The 19,743-nt window shown below is 45.1% G+C and overlaps 1 protein-coding gene across 4 annotated transcripts in view; it reads right to left on the bottom strand.

The window, feature by feature from the left end:
* The window catches only part of USP21 (ubiquitin specific peptidase 21), a 480,681-nt gene that overhangs the window by 24,012 nt on the left and 436,926 nt on the right, over window positions 1-19,743 (bottom strand). For all 4 annotated transcript variants that reach the window (XM_078669158.1, XM_078669157.1, XM_078669160.1 and 1 more), the window contains one exon: window positions 7,807-7,921. In XM_078669158.1, coding sequence (XP_078525284.1) covers window positions 7,807-7,921 — 115 coding nt within the window. The remainder of the gene's footprint in view (window positions 1-7,806; window positions 7,922-19,743) is intronic.

Consider the following 19,743-nt stretch of genomic DNA (forward strand, 5'->3'; position numbering starts at 1 on the left):
TTCTCATTTTATGTTTTGTTCTAGACCAAATGTATTTCCCCTGACGAAGTGCGTTATGCACGAAATGCATAGGGATTGGATTTGAACCTTTTCATTGATGAACTGATATTGATGAAGTGTTTTTTGAGTGTATACTAACTCATAACATTGGATACTTGACTGTGATGGAACAGTTGAACTAGACAAATGATCTACTGTATAAATTAAATACCTAAGGACTCTCTGGATGCAGTTTTGATTATTTCACAGTATTACACAGTGAAGACCGTTGTGTCTCACAGAGGAGTGCGGTTGGACTCATTGTCATACTTGCCAATGTACCTTTCTTTATAGGTAAGAAATAACCATAGAGTAGCATTGAAACATAGAGCTTAATAGATAGAAAAAATGTGCCACTTTTATAACATATCAAAGTCATTGTAAATAGTCCAAACTCCAGCCAATCAGGTGCTAGCACCCTCTAGAATGTTCTCCTCAGAGGCTCAGGCCCTCAGATTTTCGTAGCACAAGAGTGACATAAGAATCAAGTAGAAGAGGAGAGCCTCTGAGGGGAGGTGGGTGGGTCGCATGTGAATCTATGAAAGACACCAATAGTGGAGAACCACAGTTTACAGGTAAGTAACTTTTGTTCTTCTCCAGTATTGGGGTGTCTTTCATAGATTCACATGCTTGAATAAGAGTAGTTAGCAGTGATACCAAAAACTATGCAAGGTAAACCAAAAATTTATCGTAAAACACAGTACGATAAAGATCCCAGCATAAAAAAAAACGTACCTTGTATACAGGAGGAAAGAGGCAACAGAGGCTCACCTTATTTAAAGAGATTACGCAGGACCGCTTGCTCCACGGCTGTGTCAGCGTTGTCAGCAGCTTCCAGACAGTAGTGCTTTGTAAAGGTGTGTCTGCTGGACCATGTTGCAGGTCTGCAGATGTGCTGATGAGGTACACCAGCAAACAGCGCAGTAGAGGAAGAAACTGTTCTGGTAGAATGCGCTCAAACAGTTGCAGTACGTGGCTTCCCAGCTTGCTGATGGCAAAAAGCAATTGCAGTAGATATCCAGCGTGCAATCGTCTGTTTGGTAACTGGATGCCCCTTTCGCATCCGTCCGTAGGGTACAAAAAGTTGATCAGTCATACGTAGACTAGCCGTCCTTTGAAGATAACATTCCAGACATCTTTTGACATCTAAAGAATGTAGTGTCCTTTCTGCTGACGTTTGAGGATAAGGGAAAAAAAGTTTTTAAAATGACAGGATCATTGAGATGGAAAACAGATGGCACTTTGGGGATAAAGGCCGGATTGGTGCGGAGCAAGAAAGAGTCCTTGGTGAAATTGTAGAAAAGGCGGTTTTGTAGTAAAAGCATCTATGTCACTGACTCGATGAGAAGAAGTGAGAGCCAACAATAGAGAAGTCTTCCATGAAATGAATTTGAGATCAACCTTATGGATTGGCTCAAATGGGGGCTTCATGAGGTGCACCAGTACAATGTTTAAATGCCAAGGAGGAGGCAGGCGACGAATTGGGGGAAACATACGAAATAGGCCCTTGAAGAACTGTTGAATTACTCTGGAGGAGTAAAGAGCGGTGGAACCATCCTGCCGAAATATTGAAATTGCTGCCAGAAAAACTTTAAGGGTAGAATGCGAGAGGCCTGATTTTGCTAGATGGAAAAAGAAAGGCAAAAGTTGGTCTGGTGTAGAATGAACAAAGACAGAACCGTTTCTATTTGAGTTTGTAGGTTTTCACAGTGGAGGTTGCCCTAGCCTTAGCAAGAACTTCCCTGCAGTCTGAAGGAATGTTTAATTTGGCACGCTCATAGTGCTCAGGTTCCAGGCCGCTAAACGAAGAGATGCTAGATCGGGTTGACAAACCTGTCCTTGATCCATTGTCAGAAGATCCGGAATTGGGCGGATCAGAATCGCACTGCGATAGGAGCAGGAGTTCCGTAAAGCAGATTTGTCGCGGGCACCTGGGAGCTATTAGAAGAATGTGACAAGGTTCCATCCTCAATTTCCGAAGCACTCTGGGGACCAGAGGAATCGGCGGAAAAGCGTAGGCATATATTTTTCACCAGTTCATCAAAAAAGCATTCCCGCACAACTCTGGTTGGGGAAGCCAACTTGCGTAGCCGTCAGAGTGATTTGATGCTGGATTGCCCAATCCCAGATTTGTTGAGCCTGAAGAGATAGAAAAATGGACCTTGTACCCCCTTGTTTGTTTATATAGTGCATGCATGTTGTGTTGTCCGTCCGGATCAACACCGAAGCTCCCTGAATGATGGTGCAAAAAGCCTTTAGCACCAGAAATATTGCTAATAACTCCAGAAGGTTGATGTGCCAGGTCCTTTGATGGGTATCCCAACTTCCTTTGACTGTGAGGCCCTGAAGGTGCGCTCCCCACCCTTCGAGAGATGCATCTGTTGTGAGAGTGAAACTTGGGGCGTCCACCAGAAATGGACGACCTGAGAGACGTTTGTTTCGAGAGTCCATCATAACAGAGACTTTTTCATCTGAGATGTGACCTTGATCATATCGTTGAAGGATCCTGAAACTTGAGCCCATTGTTTGTCGAGTTCCTCCTGGATGGGTCTCATTTTCAGGCGGCAGTGAGGGACTATGGGAATGCAAGAGGACAACAACCCTAGCAAAGACTTCAACTGCCGAGCAGAAACGGACTTTCTTGTCCATAGGGAGGTCGCTAGGTTGCAGAGTCGTTGACGGCTTTCATGTGACACAAAGGCTTTTGCCAGTTTGGTGTCTATTATGGCCTCCATGAACGCCCTGAGTTGAGCAGGAACAAATACAGACTTTTCCAGGTTGAACATAAGGGTCAGAGACTGATAGAGGGACCTGCAAAGTAGAGTGTGTCGGGATGCCAGTTCGAATGACTGTGCCTTCAGCAGGCAGTCGTCGAGATAGGGAAATAACTGTACGCCTTGTAGACGACGATAAGGTGCCACTGGCGCCAGGACCTTGGGGCGCAGAACGGAGACGAAATGGAAGGGACTTGAATTGGAAATCTCTCTCAGCCACTCTGAATCGGAGGAATTTTCTGTGCCAGGGTAGGATCGGGACATGAAAATAGGCATCTTGAAGGTCAAGTGTGGTCATGTACTCTTCCTGGAATAGCAACGGAAGCACCTCCTGAAGAGACAACATTCGGAATGTTTGCTTTTTGAGGTATTTGTTTGGGGAGCGTAGGTCCAGAATGGGGCGCCATTCTCCCGACTTTTTCTGTATAAGGAAGAACCTTGAATAGAAACCTGTGCCCCTTTGTATTTTGGAACCACTTCGATCACTCCTTTTCTCGACAAGATTGTGAGTTGACCTAAAAGTTCCTTCAGATGGGCAGGAGGAGGACCTCTGGGCAGAGAATTGGGAGGTATTTTTACGAACTCAAAAGTGTGCCCCCTGTGCACAATATCCAGAACCCATCAATCGGTAGTAATCTCCGACTATTTGGAGTAGAAGCGGGAGATTCGACCTCCAACCTTTGTGTGGGTGGGAGGTAGCGAGGGTGGCAGATGGAAACAGTCATTGGTTCTTGGAGGAATCTCTTCCTCTATAAGAGGATTTTCCTCTGTACAGTTTGTAAGAGGCCGCCGGTGGTTGTCTGTACGACTGTTGATTCTGGGAGGAGTAACGTTGTTGACTTTGGAAAGAGTTGTACTGCCAGTACTGATTGGAACCTCCCCGAAAGGAAGAGGAGGAGCCATGGCCCCTCGCACCCCGAAAAGGCTGTTTTTTAAAGTGAAGAGTGCCGAGTGCACAAGCAGTGTCGGTGTCCTTCTTGACCGTCTGAAGGGCATCATCAATGTGTTGGTCAAACAGTGATTCACCGTCATAAGGCATGTCCAATATCTTTGTCTGTACTTTTCGGCGGAAAGAAGTGGCTTTTAACCAGGCCTGCCGCCGGCCGACTGCCGCTCCTGCCAGTTGTCGAAAGCAAGTAGAAGAGACATCAATGGCACAGTCAATAATCTCAGAGGAAATCCTTTCCCCTTCTTTAAAATTTTTCAGCGCTTCTGCCTTAGAAGGGTCTGGTATCAAATCTACGAGGGAAGAAATTTCGGACCACATTTGTCGGTCATAACGGCCGAGGATAGCTAAAGAATTGGCCACCCGGACTGTAGTTGCCGCCATAATGGAGAACTTTTTACCAATAGCATCAAGGCGTCTTCCCTCACGGTCTGGAGGAGCCGGTAACGGAGACGAGGGATTCCTGGCATGACGTTGTGCTGCCAAAGTAATAATGGAATCAGGTTTCGGCTGTGCAATAAGACAAGCAGGTGAATTTGCAGGGGCCCTGTACTTTTTATCCAGGCGTGGCAGGACAGCCGGGATGGAATTAGGGTTCTGCATGAGCTTGAGACCCTCTTGCCAAATAAAATCGATGATTGGAATAGCACGTACTTGTTTCTGTGGCTGGTCTTTAAAGTCATACAAGAAACAATCCTCGTTTCTTGTGACCATAGGGAGGTGAAATCTCTTTGCCGCCCTTTCCATAAGGATGTGGAATCCACCAATGTCCACCGGTGGAGAATCAAGAGGAGGGGGGGTGGTGTTTGAAACTGATAATTGTCCCATAAAAGTGAGGAGGGATCTATCATCCAGCTCACCCTCTTCTCTGTCATTTTTATCATCATCATTGTCATCCTCAATGACATATGGAGTGTCCTGGCATTGGAACCTTGACACCGATGTAGAAGGGGGGGGGGGAAGCAGCTCTGCAATGAACGGAGGTGGAAAAGGCGCTTGAGCTCAGGGAGACCGTGCGGTAGAAAATCTGAGGCCTGAGCCTCTGAGGAGAACATTCTAGAGGGTGCTAGCACCTGATTGGCTGTTGTTTGGACTATTTACAATGACTTGGATAGGTTATAAAAGTGACAAGTGTTTTCCATCTATTAAGCCCTATGTTTCAATGCTACTCTATGGTTATTTCTTACCTATACTATGGTTATGTTATTACTATATTATGTACCGTGGGACTCCCACTTCGACAACGGGAAATATTGAAGCATGTGTATCTGTGTAAGGCACCCCAATACTGGCGAACCACCCGGTACTGATTACCTGCGCTTCTTTCATTTGAAAGGGGGTGTACCTGCACTTTTCAGCACAGCTGCAATACATTTAACGGGAGAGTACCGGTACTTTTCAGAAGCAGTTCGGTGCTCTGACTAGAGACCACCAGGACTTGTGTATTTACATGTAAGCACCGCTATAAAGATAGTCTTTACCTGAGCAGTGCGTAAACTGAAGAACGTGGCAATGCTGCCAGATTACGCCCTTTATCAAACACTTCAGGATACGCGTCGAGACACATTCCTCTGTAGGCCATGCTTAGAATTTGAATGGCTGATGTGCTTTTGTTCATCCCCCACATAATGTAAACCAAAGTGAAATCAAAAGAGCTCTGCATTTCTGATACTAAACAGACAAGGCTAATTATTTTGTTAAAAGTACATTAAGCTCCAAATAGCAAGGGCATTACAGTGCCAAATGAGCAGTGATTGACCAATTGCGCAATGGACTATTTCTTTACTTACGTTCATTAAGAAATAAAACTCATTGACAAGGTTGGACCTGTTGGCTCTTAGTAGCAGGCTGTGGCCGCTTTGCCTCTGCCAGGGCAATAAATCAAGGATACGCAGAGAACCATGCGCTCTGGAGTGCAAAGAAACACTCCTGCTAATTTCATGTGACGCGTTACAGATGTTTGTGGACTCGGACGTTAGCCACCAGGGCTTAGATTTGCAGGACTCATTCCAGTTGGCTGGCGGATGGTTACACACAAAGTAAACAGCAAAAGGCCAAGGTGCGTCTGACGAACTCCATGGTTTAATGAAGCGCTTTAGGACTGGGATCGACCGAGGTACGAAGGTATTAAAAAAAACGAGTTTGTAGCCAGCTGGACATAGTTCCCAGGCTGCTTTCCCTACTAAGATCCGGCTGCCGTCCTGAGCTTTGTAAAGTACAAGTTAATGGCATGGCAAGCTCCTATGGTGGTAAAGGGCAGAAGGGATCGGATATGCTCATCCTCCCATTAAAGGAAATGAAGGGTTCACTCGGTCGTGCGTGTTGTACATTGAACAAGTACAGACTGGAAGAGACCAGCACTTAAAGTGACTCAAAATCAACCAGTTTGAATGGGCATGCCCCCGACTCTCCCGCCCTCTCCCCTTCCACCGGGCAGTCCCCGCAGCATCATACCTGATGGGCCTTCCGGGAGGTGACTCTTCAGGGCCAAAAATAACGCGTGAAATTAAGACCAAAAAAAAACCACGCAGGGCCTTTGCTCCATACAAGTACCAATCGGCAAAGTAAGAGTCCATACTCAAAGGGTAATTGTAAAAGAATACACACCTGTTGCTAGACAGCCTTCTCCAACCGTGCGCAACCAAAATGCAGAAGCCCATGCTAGGCACGTTCAGCACTCGCTCTATGACGACAAAAACAACAGGGAAAAACAGGTTCGACGCAGGGGTGAACGGCAGCGCTATAAGGGAAAGGGCCTTGAAAGAAGGAAGGAACAGGCGCCCTCAGAATGGCTCTGACTACAACTAACAAACGAAAGGCACAGCTGCCAGTAATCCAACTGAAGCTTGCCGCGCTAGTTAAATAAATAAATAACGGGGAGTTGAGGGCAGGAGGGTGGGGGAGAAGGCAATAAACTAAATAGTGCTCACCCACTAGATGAAGCATGCCGTGTTAGGAGCGGCGAAGTAAAACATCCTGTCTTGATGGGCTGGTCACAAAAGGAGACAGGGCGGTAACAAGGCGGGACTAAGAAGCCTCATATTGAATTGGAAGCCAGCGTTTACCAAAGACATTGCCACGAGGCAATGAAAAATATGGGCGGGGCTTCCACACCACTTCTAAAATATACCCTACTACAGCATGCCTCGCAAAGCGAGCAGCGCATGCGCTGCAACGCTAGGTTCGATCTAAAAAAAATAATATTTGAAACATGGCAGGGTCTCATTAAACACAGTCAATCCAAAACTAATGCAGCCAAAATAATTCCTAGCCTGAGTGAGTTTTGAAGATCCAGATCAGAAAACATTTACCTGGTACTTGGAAGAGTGCAGTGATTGAATCCAATATACCATCAGTGAACCATCTCCTGTTTACAAGTCCTACCTTGCATCAGAGATGGTTCACACTTCTGTTTAGACCACACAAAATAAGAGACATTAGCTCAGTCTACATACTATGCTGAAGCACAATCAGGACACTGGTGCAGCAGATGTGTGTGTACTATTGAAAAGCCAATGGATCCAGACAAAATAAATTAACTATACCATATGTTATGAGTGTTTGAATGTTTGTAAGAAAATTGATAGTACGAACTATAGCTTAACAAAATTGGGTAAAAGAGAAAGTGCTCATGTTTAGACTTTCTAATGTACAACATTTCACTCTAGGGATTTATTATGATAAACATGTAAATAACTAGGGCCATTGTATGCCTGGTTAATTGTTTGAAAACTATAGATTATATACTGTAGACTCACTGTATAATCAGCCCTCATATAAGGTAGTTGTGGTCATGAGGCACAACAAATAAACAATACTAAGCTTATGCTGGCACCAAATTGTTTCTGAACACTCCTAATGCCTTTAATTGTTTGACTGTAGTAACAAGATGCTGCATCATTGCTCATAAACACCACAGATGTTCCAACACCGTTGCATTGGTTACTGTTACCCTATTACATTTTCAGCTGTACAGCCGCTTTCCATCTTATGTTGGACAACATCATCTATGCTAGAGAAGGTGCCAGCACAAATAGCAGACCTTACCGTGAATCATTGTAGATATGCCAGCCAGAAGGATCCTTACAGTAGGCGGTGTAATGTCCATAGTGCACGCTGCCTGAGTGGTTGCACAGAGCATATAGATTATACACGGGGTTACCTGCAACCACAAACAAAAAAAACATGAACCAGTTCATCTAGAAACAGTATATGAGCGACAGGATATATGGCATGTCCAGAAGGTTTAGAACCTCAAATATTTTTCAACATATATAGCTTAAAGCAATCGAATATTCATTTTATGATGGCAATGTAAATAGGCATTCCGTTTACACCGTACACAGAGCAACATTAACATCATATACAAAACTGATTGCCTCAGGGAGTAAGACAAACTCTACAAATCACTACACAACAGACAGGTTTATTGCCTTCATGGATCTGTCACTTTGTAAATTCATAAAAGGTGAGCTTTGCAATGTGGGTGAGTAAAATCTGGTTAATTTACCACAATAACATTTAGACATTGAGCAAAATGTAAACACTGGTGAAAAAACACAAAACTCAGCAAAAGAACCCAAGTGATTCTGGCAGAGAGAGAATGGGAGCAAGCCTAAAGTAAGAGCAAAGGCGGATCTGTAATTATAGTGAGTCTACCTGTACAAATATACTATCAGTGTCTACCTGTTGATTTAGCTTCAACTTCCAACTCCCGGATCGTACTGGTTTACCTAGAGGGTCTAATACGGATTAGTTATAATGCTGTTTGACATGATTAATCATGGTATATCATGTTGCAATTGTATAATTTGGTACCTTAATTTGGTTAAGTATGTGTAACATGCTGATTTGATTTATTACTGCAACTTGTATGTTGTTAATAGTATATTGCTCATTCAGATACAGACTAAATTGGCACTAATTTTAGCTTGTGTTAGCAATTGAAAGATGGCGCTGAAATTGGTATGTCTTGATTATGTTGGGGCGGGATACTGGCACGTTTGAGTAGTAGAGTATAAGGAGGTTGAGGAATGGTGGTGTTTCTCTTTTCATGTTATGTGCCGCTCCTGACATCGGACACAAACTTTGGTAAGGGGAACTTGGGATTTTGGGTAATTTACACTTCCTGTGTGTGATTTATCACTGTAGTGCGCCATGTCGAGACCGTGCTACTTAGTATAGACCTTGATCTGGGTGACCAATTAAAACAAGCATTTGCAATGCAATAGGTCTCGCATTAGGAAAGTTTGAGCTATTGGTCTTGTAAATGACAATGTTTTTATTTATGTGTTGCTTTTGAAAATAGCTAAATTAATAGCTTTGTCATTTACAATGCCAATAGTTATAACTTTCGCAAATGTGAAACCTATAGCATTTGTAATGCAACATGTTTTGTATTTAAGTGACTTAGATGTATTGATATTACAAATTACAATGGCTTTTAATTTTTTTAAATAATTAATACTTAAATAAAAGTGATTGTAATTTATATTTGCAATAGCTTAAACTTTTGTAAATAACTTTTGTGAAGATTATGTTCAGTGTATTTTATTGTGACGAAAATCCAAGAACAGAAGTGAAATATTAACATCTTTTTGTGACATTTGTAATAAAGCTTGAAACATTAAGAGAACATATTTGAACCAGTTGTTGTTGAATTGTTGCGCAAATTGATGCTGGGGTGGCGCTGAGTGATGCTGTGGTGGTGCTGTGGTGTTGCTGAGGTGATGCTGAGTGGTGCTGAGTGGTACTGGGGTGGCGCTGAGTGATGCTGGGGTGGTGCTGAGTGATGCTGGGGTGGTGCTGAGTGGTGCTGGGGTGGTGCTGAGTGGTGCTGGGGTGGTGCTGAGTGATGCTGTGGTGGTGCTGAGTGATGCTGGGGTGGTGCTGAGTGGTGCTGGGGTGGTGCTGAGTGGTGCTGGGGTGGTGCTGAGTGATGCTGTGGTGGTGCTGAGTGGTGCTGTGGTGGTGCTGAGTGGTGCTGTGGTGGTGCTGAGTGATGCTGTGGTGGTGCTGAGTGGTGCTGTGGTGGTGCTGAGTGGTGCTGTGGTGGTGCTGAGTGATGCTGTGGTGGTGCTGAGTGGTGCTGTGGTGGTGCTGAGTGGTGCTGTGGTGGTGCTGACTGATGCTGTGGTGGTGCTGAGTGATACTGGAGTGGTGCTGAGTGATGCTGGGGTGGTGCTGAGTGGTGCTGAGTGGTGCTGTGGTGGTGCTGAGGTGGTGCTGAGTGATGCTGTGGTGGTGCTGAGTGATGCTGTGGTGGTGCTGAGTGATGCTGTGGTGGTGCTGAGCCTCAGGGAATCTGAGGCAGGGGATCGGCAAGGCGCCGGGCTGGGCGTGCGCGCCCATGAGGTGCAATCTTCGCGCGTGTCCGAACCCTGTCTCAGATTCCCAGGAGACTGACAACAATAGTTGTCGAGCTAGACGCATGCTACGTGGCTTACGTTCAGTCATGTTTTGTCGGCTAAGATTGATGGAACTATATATATATATATATATATATATATATATATATATATATATATATATATATATATATATACACACACACACACACACAACCATTTTTATTTTAGTGCACATTACAGGAAAATATGAATCGCGGCGTTGACACTTAAGTGCATGCAGTTTAGTGGGAAACGGAAATGTGATGAGTCAAAGTGACGTCAATCCGAGTGCAAGAGAGCTGACCCCTTGACCCACGCTGCGGGTATTGCGCAGAAGCAGGAGGGTAAATCTGAACGGACCAATGGCTGAAGAGGGCTGACCCAGAACCCCACTGTTTATGTTTGTTTGTAGGATTTTTTTTAATATTATACGAGGGTTGCATGCCAACTAAAGCTGTTTCTGGGCCAAGGCAGGCCTAACAAACGCAGGTGAGCTTTTCGGGCATGCACCTACAAAACAAGGAAGCTTCGAGTGTCTTTAGGGTTACTTCAAAGCGCTACATTGACTTGGGTTTTGGAAGACGGTGGTCTCGGACTGGGGTGTTTCAGAGGCTGTGCGGATTGGAGTCAGACGCAGAGCTCGGATGTGCTCGCCAAAAAGATCTGCTTTGAACAAAAAAGCAAACAAAAAGGACACGTTATCACGGTATAAATCACATTATCTCCCTTTTATCAGAAGAAAAGGGTGCCGCGTTAAAGCGGGTCTGTTGGGGAGGGGGGGGCAGCTCCCCATAGCTGGCCTTAAATAGGATGCAGGCGGTGCCATTAGGCACTCTCGGCCCTCGTGGGGGCCTCCGAGGTTTTATCACTGGCCAGCGGCCGGGAGCGAGGCCGGCCCAGAGAGGCCTGCAACTGCTGCAGCTTCCAGCTTGTAAAAGTGGGGGTCATTCAGAGGTCAAACCGGGAGGGGTTCGTTGCTTGGACACCCAGGGCCGTATTTACAAGCTCCTTGCGCCGCCGGAGGGTCACTTTTATAATGGGAGCAGTGACGTACAAACGGCGCAATGGGCTTGTAAATAAGCCGGGGGCAGATAGTGTGCACGAACATGGACGCCTAAAAACCCTTTAAACCATTTGCGTCGCAAGCGAAGACATGATGGATATTCACAGCTGCCACTTTCCCACCGCCATGCAGTCTTGGTGCTATGGGTAACATCATGATGCATTCTGGTATTCGTAGTTTCATTTTGAAATGACTCGAAAACCTCGACTCAAGAGTGCTGGTGGCATATGATGACGTCACACATGGCCTGGGGTCACCCGACACCTTTGTAGCGCCTGGTTTGCTTTATTTTGCACCTGTTGACGTGATGACCGCTGCGACCAGAGCTAGCAAGGGCAGTTCTCGGGATAGCAAGAGCAGCGGCTGCTACCCCTGACGATCCTTTGAAGGGAGCGCCTGAGGTCGGGTCCCTCCTTCACGCAGCCCACTGAAGGCTACTTTTAATGTGACGTGCAATAATGCCGGCAACTTATCATCGTGCCTTGACTATAGTAAAAGCAGCAGTGTATGCAGTGTGTGTGCGTGTGGCTGTGTATGTGCGCATGCGTGAGTGTAGCTGTGTTTGCGGACCTCAGGGAATCTGAGGCTGGGGATCGCACGGCGCCGGGCTGGGCGTGCGCTCCCACGAGGTGCAATCGGCGCGTGTCTGAACCCTGTCAGATTCCCAGGAAACTGAAAACAATAGTTGTCGAGCTAGACCGCATGCTACGCATGCGCAACTCTAGCTCGACCTAAAAATGCACAGTGAAGCTTTACCTTTAAAAATTAACTTTCCTATCTATACATTGATATAGGCTAAGGCTTTATACTACTGCTCGCTATTCTGATTTAGGCATGTGAATCAATTTAAAGCTCCAATACTGGAGTAAGAAAACAAGTTACTTAGCTGTAACTGTATTTCGCCAGTATTGGAACCTTTCATAGATTCACATGCAACCCACCATCCTCCCCTGAGAGGCTTACCTCAGATTTAGCACAAAGGTGTTTTATGGCACAAGTGTGCGAAAATCTGAGAGGCAAAAGGTTCTCTCAGGAGGGTTCTAGAGGGTGAGGAGCTCGGATTGGTTCAGGGAGAAGTTTGGGCTCTTTTACATAACGAAGGTTATGGGTTGCAAAAGGGAAATGGGCCTAGGCCTCTTTTCAGTTTGCTATACTAAAAAGCATTGCTTTTTTATGTACCGGAGACTCCCGTCTCAACGACGGGGAATGATTCAGGCATGTGAATCTATGAAAGCTCCAATACTGGAGTAATTTAGGATTTTAGGCAACGTATATATTGTGCTGGTCTTTCAATAATATGATTACTACATTGACAAGCATGTGCTCCTCTAATGCATCTATCCCTAGCCTGGACATGAATACTGATATGCTGAAACATATGTTTGTTGCTAGGGTGTGCGATTGGTTGATTATTTATACGAGGTGCGCTTTCGAGAATATGTGTATAGGATTATACTCAATAGAAGTTTTGGCTTCTTAAGCTGACAGGGGCTGGACTTTGCAAAAGACGTGGTTTATGTCCTGGATTACTGGAGTGGTGAACTTTTGTCATCAATTGCGTTATTTGTAAAATGGTCTTTGTATGTAGGAGGTGTGGCGTGCAATCGGATTAAATAATTCTTTTTTTGTATTGTTGTGATTTGGTGACTGTCTTTGATTGTTGATTACTTAGATAAAAGAAGAAGAAGAAATCCCTTTATTTTACTAGGTGTCCACTGTGACACTTGTTTTCCCACAACATATGGGGCTGCAAGGTGAAGAATATCTATGAATCCCCATATTACTACATGTTTGAAAGTTGGAAATTACTCATGCAGGATCGTACTGCATGGTGATGTTGAGATTGGATCAGCATGTATGTGTACTTTGAAGTACCTTGATAATCATTCCAGCTTATATAGTATGTAATACTGATGTCTTTATATAGAAACCTTTTGATTGTGTGTGCTGCAACCCCAGTGTTTAGACTAAGGAGGCAAAAATATATTTACATTATTAAACTAGACTCTTTTGTTTTAGTAATGGAGACCAATGTGAGTTGGGGGTGATGAAAATATAGTTATTATGGATTCTTTCCTTTGGGATATACACATTTAAATTGTTGGAATTATGCTATGCATGATATTGCTTTCTTGGTAATTTATGTATTTATACTGTTGTAATTAAATTGACGGCACATTAGTGATGTAGGAGAATAATGTTTGTAATTTTAAATACTTATCTATATGAACGTTGATGAATTGTCTTTTATATAAAATTGTGCTGTGTTCAATTTGTGAATAGTGATGTCTTGCGAAGTGCATGTTGTGGGATGCTTTGTACTGTAAATGTTGCACAAGTCTTTGTATATACATTTACTCTATACATTTTAATTTGCATTATACCTTCAGCCCGGAGGAAGTTCAGTGGAACGAAATGTGTTGGCTGTGCTCGGTGTTATACAACAAAAAGGAGAACTATCTGGAAATCAATAAAGAAGAATAAGAAATATCATTGCTTGGACTGGACTTTTTAAATCGTTACTTATGGAATTGGGTGCCCCCGGTTTCATTATTATATTGTGTCTATCTCGCTGTAGTACCATTAGCAGCTGGTAATGCAGAGACTGAGCACCAAGCTGGTAATCGGGGACGGTTTGGATGCTATTCTTTACTCTATCTGCTTTGTTAATTGTTTGACCACTTAACAGTCATATAATAAATATAAGAGGTGAACGGGCTTAAGAAATTTGAACACTTGAAATTAAAGCTGTCACAATGGCCATGGATCCTCCTCTTCCACTTACTCTGTTTCTTTGCACATGATGCCAAAGACTGAGGCCACCATCAATTTTCTTAGGTGATATTGGATAACAGGTGAACAAAAGTTAGAGAGAACACTGTTAAGGATTAATGTTGTCCTCCTATTCTTATAAAATAAATCATAATATCATCATAGCAAAGCTCCAAAGTGCAAAGTTTCAAAGAGCAGCTCTAGGTGAAGAGCTGGCAGTTTCTGGAATAGAAGGACACTCCTCTTTGATGAAAAACTAAAGGGAGCTTTGGGATATCAGCTTCTCCATGTTCTGATGCATTTCATAAACCAAACACTGCATACCATCTACCTTAGCTGAACCCTGGAGTGTGTGAATTAAAGTACAGAGGAAGACATCGGCTTCCAGCATGCTCTCAAAAGTAAAATTACAATTCATGAAATTGTCATAGACGTATTGAAGTGATGTATCGCTGAAGAGGGCTTGGATCCAAATGACGAATGGCCCACATCAAATTGTTGTCCTACACAGTCAGTCCTGAACAACTAGAGGGCAGCAAAAAGCCCTTGAAAGGCTGCTGGAGATTGCAGATGTTAAGTAGGCTAAGGAAAACTGCAAGGGTGAAGTTTCTGTTGTATTTCCATTTAATGATAACTATGTTGCTTTTTTCACACTCCTTCCTCCTCTCACAACTCTAGAAATGTCTGCCTGTCCTAGAGGTAAGTGCGCAACGGTTGACTTCTTTTAGTGGGTGGGACAGAATGAGAGCATACAAACAACTATGAACCCTGGAACTTCACCACATTTACCAAACACAGGCCCAATGTAAGGAAAGGCAGGTTGTAAATAGTGGGTGTAAACTGTGCACCATTTTGCAACCTATCTGTAACTTTGAGGTGTGACCGGTGTACTGCTAGTTTGCCGCACAAAATATCCATTCAAAAGGGAGCGCAGAAAAACTTGCCCAATTAATATTAATTGGGCAGTTTGCCATTTCAGCTTCAGATTTAAAGAACTTAATTTGTAAACAGTTATTGGAGTAAATGAAAAAAGAGAGAACAATTCATACCTGCCTAGGTATGTCTATTAAAAGTACGCCAACCTTCACCCACCTAACTAGGTGGTATGCTTCATCTTCGGGTTGCTCCTGTCTGGACCTCGCTGCTGGTGGTAAGGATAGGCTCTGAAAACTGTAGCTCTTGTTGAAGATCCTTTAGGATTTCCATGTGTAAATAGGCAATTGATACACAGCATACAAGATTAGAACTATCCTCGTTACTGGTGGTAATATTAAACTAAAGGGGCCTATAAAGCATAGTTAATGCTCCTCAATTCCCGTGGTAGGAATGTTTCAGCCATATGGTTCAAGACTATATGCTTTCTCCAGGAACTGGATCCCTATTCTGCACTGTCCTTTGCCCTATGCATTTTCTGAGATAGGTGTACCGTGCAAGTGTAGGTGTCATGCACACAACATATTTAGTCACAATACTCAAGCCTCATCATAGGCATGTATTGGAGATGTAACCAGTAGAACAATACAAAATGGGCCATTCAATGGAGCATGTTAAATATACTTCTTAAATTAAAGGTTCAAAACTACACACACATTAGTGTCTGGAGTGAAAAATTCAGAACAGCCCACTGCAAACACTTCCCTAGTAAGAGTGCCACACACACAACATTCAATGCAGACAATTATTTGTAATATTTTACATGCACCTTTTTTGTCATGAGGATCCCACTGCATTCGTGGGAGGAATGGGCCCCTTGCACGTGGTGGTACTGTGGAAACCCTCTATATTCAAACTCTAGACGGTAGAAATATAGTCTTGCTAGAGAACAATGTGTAAATGGAACAAAAGAATACAATACTAACCTTCGGTAAATCTCTATCTGGTAGAGACTATCTAGCCGCTGATTCCTCACCTATTGAATACTCCCCAGATATCAGACTGGATCCGCAAACTTTTTAAGAGTACCTCTGCACGCCAGATGGTGGTGCCTTGCTGTTCTGCACGGATGCTGCTCTGCTCTGGAAATTACATTATATAGGTGCCACTCCCACGTACTGATGTCAATTGCTTTCAAGATTGCCTGCGCCCCCCGAAGCAGCACCCCAAAAGAAAATTGGTAGACAATGTTTAGATTCTTGGAATCTTATTATTGGATAGAGTCCAGTCACAGAATGGGGAGGATTGGAGTGTCGGTGAGGAGTCTGTGGCTTGATAGAACCTCTACCAAAAAGAGAGTTACCGAAAGTAAGTAACTTGTTCTTCTGATATGGACTTCTAGATGCAGATTCCTCACCTTTTGAATAGATACCAAAGCAGTACTTATTTGACGGTGGGTCTGTCACTTGACTCATACCAGAAAAGCCTGAAGGACCGAGCAAGCAAAATATCCCCTCTCAGCGAACCCGACTGAACATTTAATAGTGCTTCATGAACGTAAGAGGGGCTCCCTCATAGCTGCCTGGCAAACGTCTAGGATAGGGACTAGCAGCTTTGTCCCTAGTAGAATGAGCATGCAGTCCTTCTGGAAGCTGCTTTTGGCCAATGCATAGTAGATGGTTATGCAGAGCATGATCCAGCTGGAGATGGCTGCCTTCTGCACTGCCTTGCAATTTTTTGCTCCAGAGAACCCCCACAAGGAGATGATCGCCCAGCCAGTGGTCTTTGGTTTGATCTAAGTAGAAGCTCAGCACTCTCTTGGGGGCCTAAGCAATGGAGTCTCTCCCTTTCCTTAGAGGGGTGAAGCAGAGCAAAGAACGCCAGCAGGGTGATGGTTTGACTGAAGTGTAATGTCATACAAACATTTTGCAGTAAGAATGCCAGAATCCACAAGAACCAGTTGGTCTGGGAAGAAGATAGTGTATGGTGGATTGACTCAAAGTTTGAAGCTCACTCACTGAGGTGATGACAATGAAAAACTCAGTCTTAATGGTAAGGAGCCATAAGGGACAGCTGTGTAGCGCATCAGATAAGGTCGCTTTGGGGCATGACAAAGGGAGGGGAAACCTGCGTTGTAGCCCGTTTAAAACTCACATCACAACAGGTGACTTAAACAAAGAGAGCTCATCTGGCAACTGTTAAGAAGGCTGAAAGATAATCCTTGACTGCGCCCAAAGCAAAGCCTTACTGGGCAAGAGACAGAACAAACAACGGAATCTCTGATAACCTGAGCTGGAGGGGGTCAACCTGGCATGTGTTGCACCAAACCACTAACTAGTCCCAACAACAGGCGTATACAGTTTTCATCAAGCGACATCAGGCAGCCAAGATGACAACAACCATCTCTAAAGGAAGGTTGAAAGTGTTCAGCTGTCGCAGCTCAATCTCCAAGCATGAAGTTGGAGAGCATGAAGGCATGGGTGCGGACTACTGTCCTGTTACTGCAACAGCAAGTCCTACCTCCGGGGCAGCCTAACTGGAGAATATATGCCCTAGCACGGGAGCTCTGGATACCATACTCTACATGCCCAACCTGGAGCTACTAGGATGACTTGGGCCCGGTCCGTCCTGATCTTCTTGAGAACTCTGGGCAGGAGTGGTATAGTCAGAAATGCATATAGAAGTCCACAGTTCCATATGAGGTGGATGAGTCTCCAAGCAAGACGCCTTGGAAAGTCCAGCGAGCAGTAGGACTGACGTTGTGCGTTATCGGTGTTGACAAACAGATCGAGCCAAGGTTGTCCCCATTCACGGAAGAGACCATGCGCCACCTCCATTCGTGATCCGCTAGGGGTCGATGGCTGCGCTCGTCTGCCCTGGCTTTCAATGAGCCCGCATATGCCACCTGGCATGCTCGACCAGCAGTCTCACCAGCCTCAGAGTCTACCTCACTGAAATCCAGGATCAAATCTAAAAGATTAAGCCTGAATGTTCTAGATTCTCTTAACCAGGGAAGCATGTCCAGAAGGACTCTGATGGTGAGGGGCATCTGAGAAGGGAGTAATGTGTGACTTCCGCATGTTCATAGTGAACTCCAAATATCGTAGGAGGTTCCGCAGTCTGGAGGTGGTTGACGACTGCCTGGAGGGATCCCGCTTTCACCAGTCAGTCGCTGAGGTAGGGGAAGCCTGGTACCCCGCCTGGTACCCTGACCTTTAAAGATGAGGTGTCACCACCACCATCACTTTCGTGAACATCTGATGGGCACTGGTGAGACCAAAGGGGAGCACAGAGACCTGGAAATGCTCCTGTCCCACCACGAACCACAGGTGGGGACGATGGGCCAGCCAGCAGGAATATGAAAATAGGCGTACTGAAGGTACAACAGCACCATCCAGTATTCAGTATCAAGGGCAGACAATACCTGGGCCAGTGTGAACATCTTCAATGTCTCTTTCAGAGAAAGGCGTTGAGAGGGTGCAGATCTAAAATAGGCCAAAGGCCTCTATCCTTTTTGTGCATCTGGAGGCGGCGGGAATAACAACTATGCCCTAACATCTAGTGCTGGCACCCATTCAAAAGCCCCTTTGCCCAAAAGGGCTTGCACTTCCTACCACTCAGCATCGACCACAAAACTGCTGGGTGCCTTGAGGAGGAAGGACAGGCTGGCAGCGGTTAAGGGGCGCTTTGGCCAAAACCATGAAAGAAGCAATAGTGCTTTTGGCAAGAAAGGGTGGATAGACCCTGAGAGGGAGCGGTAGTCCTGCTCTCCTTAAAACGATAGAGAGCGGAATCAGCTTTGTCCTCGAACAAGCGCGTCCCATCAAAGGGCATGCACATCATGGAGGACTAGATTTTGCTGAAGTAGCCAGCCCATTGCAGCCATGTATGGCAGCGAATGGCAAGAACTGTTGCTGATGGTTCACCTGATGGAATCGGTGGTATTCAAGCAACAACGAATTGTGAACTTGGCCGCATCACACGCATGTTGGATTGCTTGAGCAAAATCGGGGCAAAGGTTGCCAGGCACACGAGGGCCTAACTAGTACCACTAAATCCCAAAGGGCATGGGAGTAGCACCCTGACAAGCTGGAGGCATTAACGGTCTGGAGGGCCAGACTGGTGGAGGAGAAGACCGGTTTGCCAAAGTTTCCAATAGTTTAGATTCCTGTCAGGGGGAGTTGTAGGGAATCTCTTTGGATTAGCAAGCCCCACTAGGCTCTCTGGCTAAGAATGCTGCGTGATGAAAGAAGGGTGGCCTGCAACAACAGCGAAGGTGTCTGGCAATTTGTCTGTTGATGGGGGGCCAGAGCAAGGTTTGGCCTAGGGCCCCAATAAGGTGTCATTAGTGCCTCAAAGACTGAGAGAAGGGTCTCAGGAGAAGTCTGTCCTGGATGAACGACTTCCGTAAGAACATTTGTTTTGAGCTCAAAGCTGGAGGTCGAGAACTCCGCCTGCCCTGCGCATGTCTATTGCATATGAGGCTGATTCCGCCGTGGCTGCTCCAGGGGAAGAAAAAAAGAGTCATCTCCAAGGAGGTATCAAGGCCACTAGCCTCCGGTCAATTCTCCTATCAATTGCAGTCATAGTAGGGTTGAGCGAATGTATCAACCGGGTCATAGTCGTTGTCAGAGTCTGTGCCAAAGAGGGAACCTAGAGTGGGCTGCCTCCCTTGTGGGGCTGGTACATCCAATAGGGAACAGATGCCTCAGGAAGAATTGGGAGCAACTTCGGGGGAGACCGAGTTTGTCCCCGCTGGGTCACTGCAGGCCTTAGAGTGTTGACTTGACCCCAGGCATAACTGGTGGAGGTAGGTCACAGACATTTGTTTACGACTGTCCCAGCTGGGCTTAAAACCTGTTGTTTCTGGGGGTAACATCCCATGAA

This window comes from Lissotriton helveticus, chromosome 12, assembly GCF_964261635.1.
Source record: "Lissotriton helveticus chromosome 12, aLisHel1.1, whole genome shotgun sequence".
NCBI lineage: Eukaryota > Metazoa > Chordata > Amphibia > Caudata > Salamandridae > Lissotriton > Lissotriton helveticus.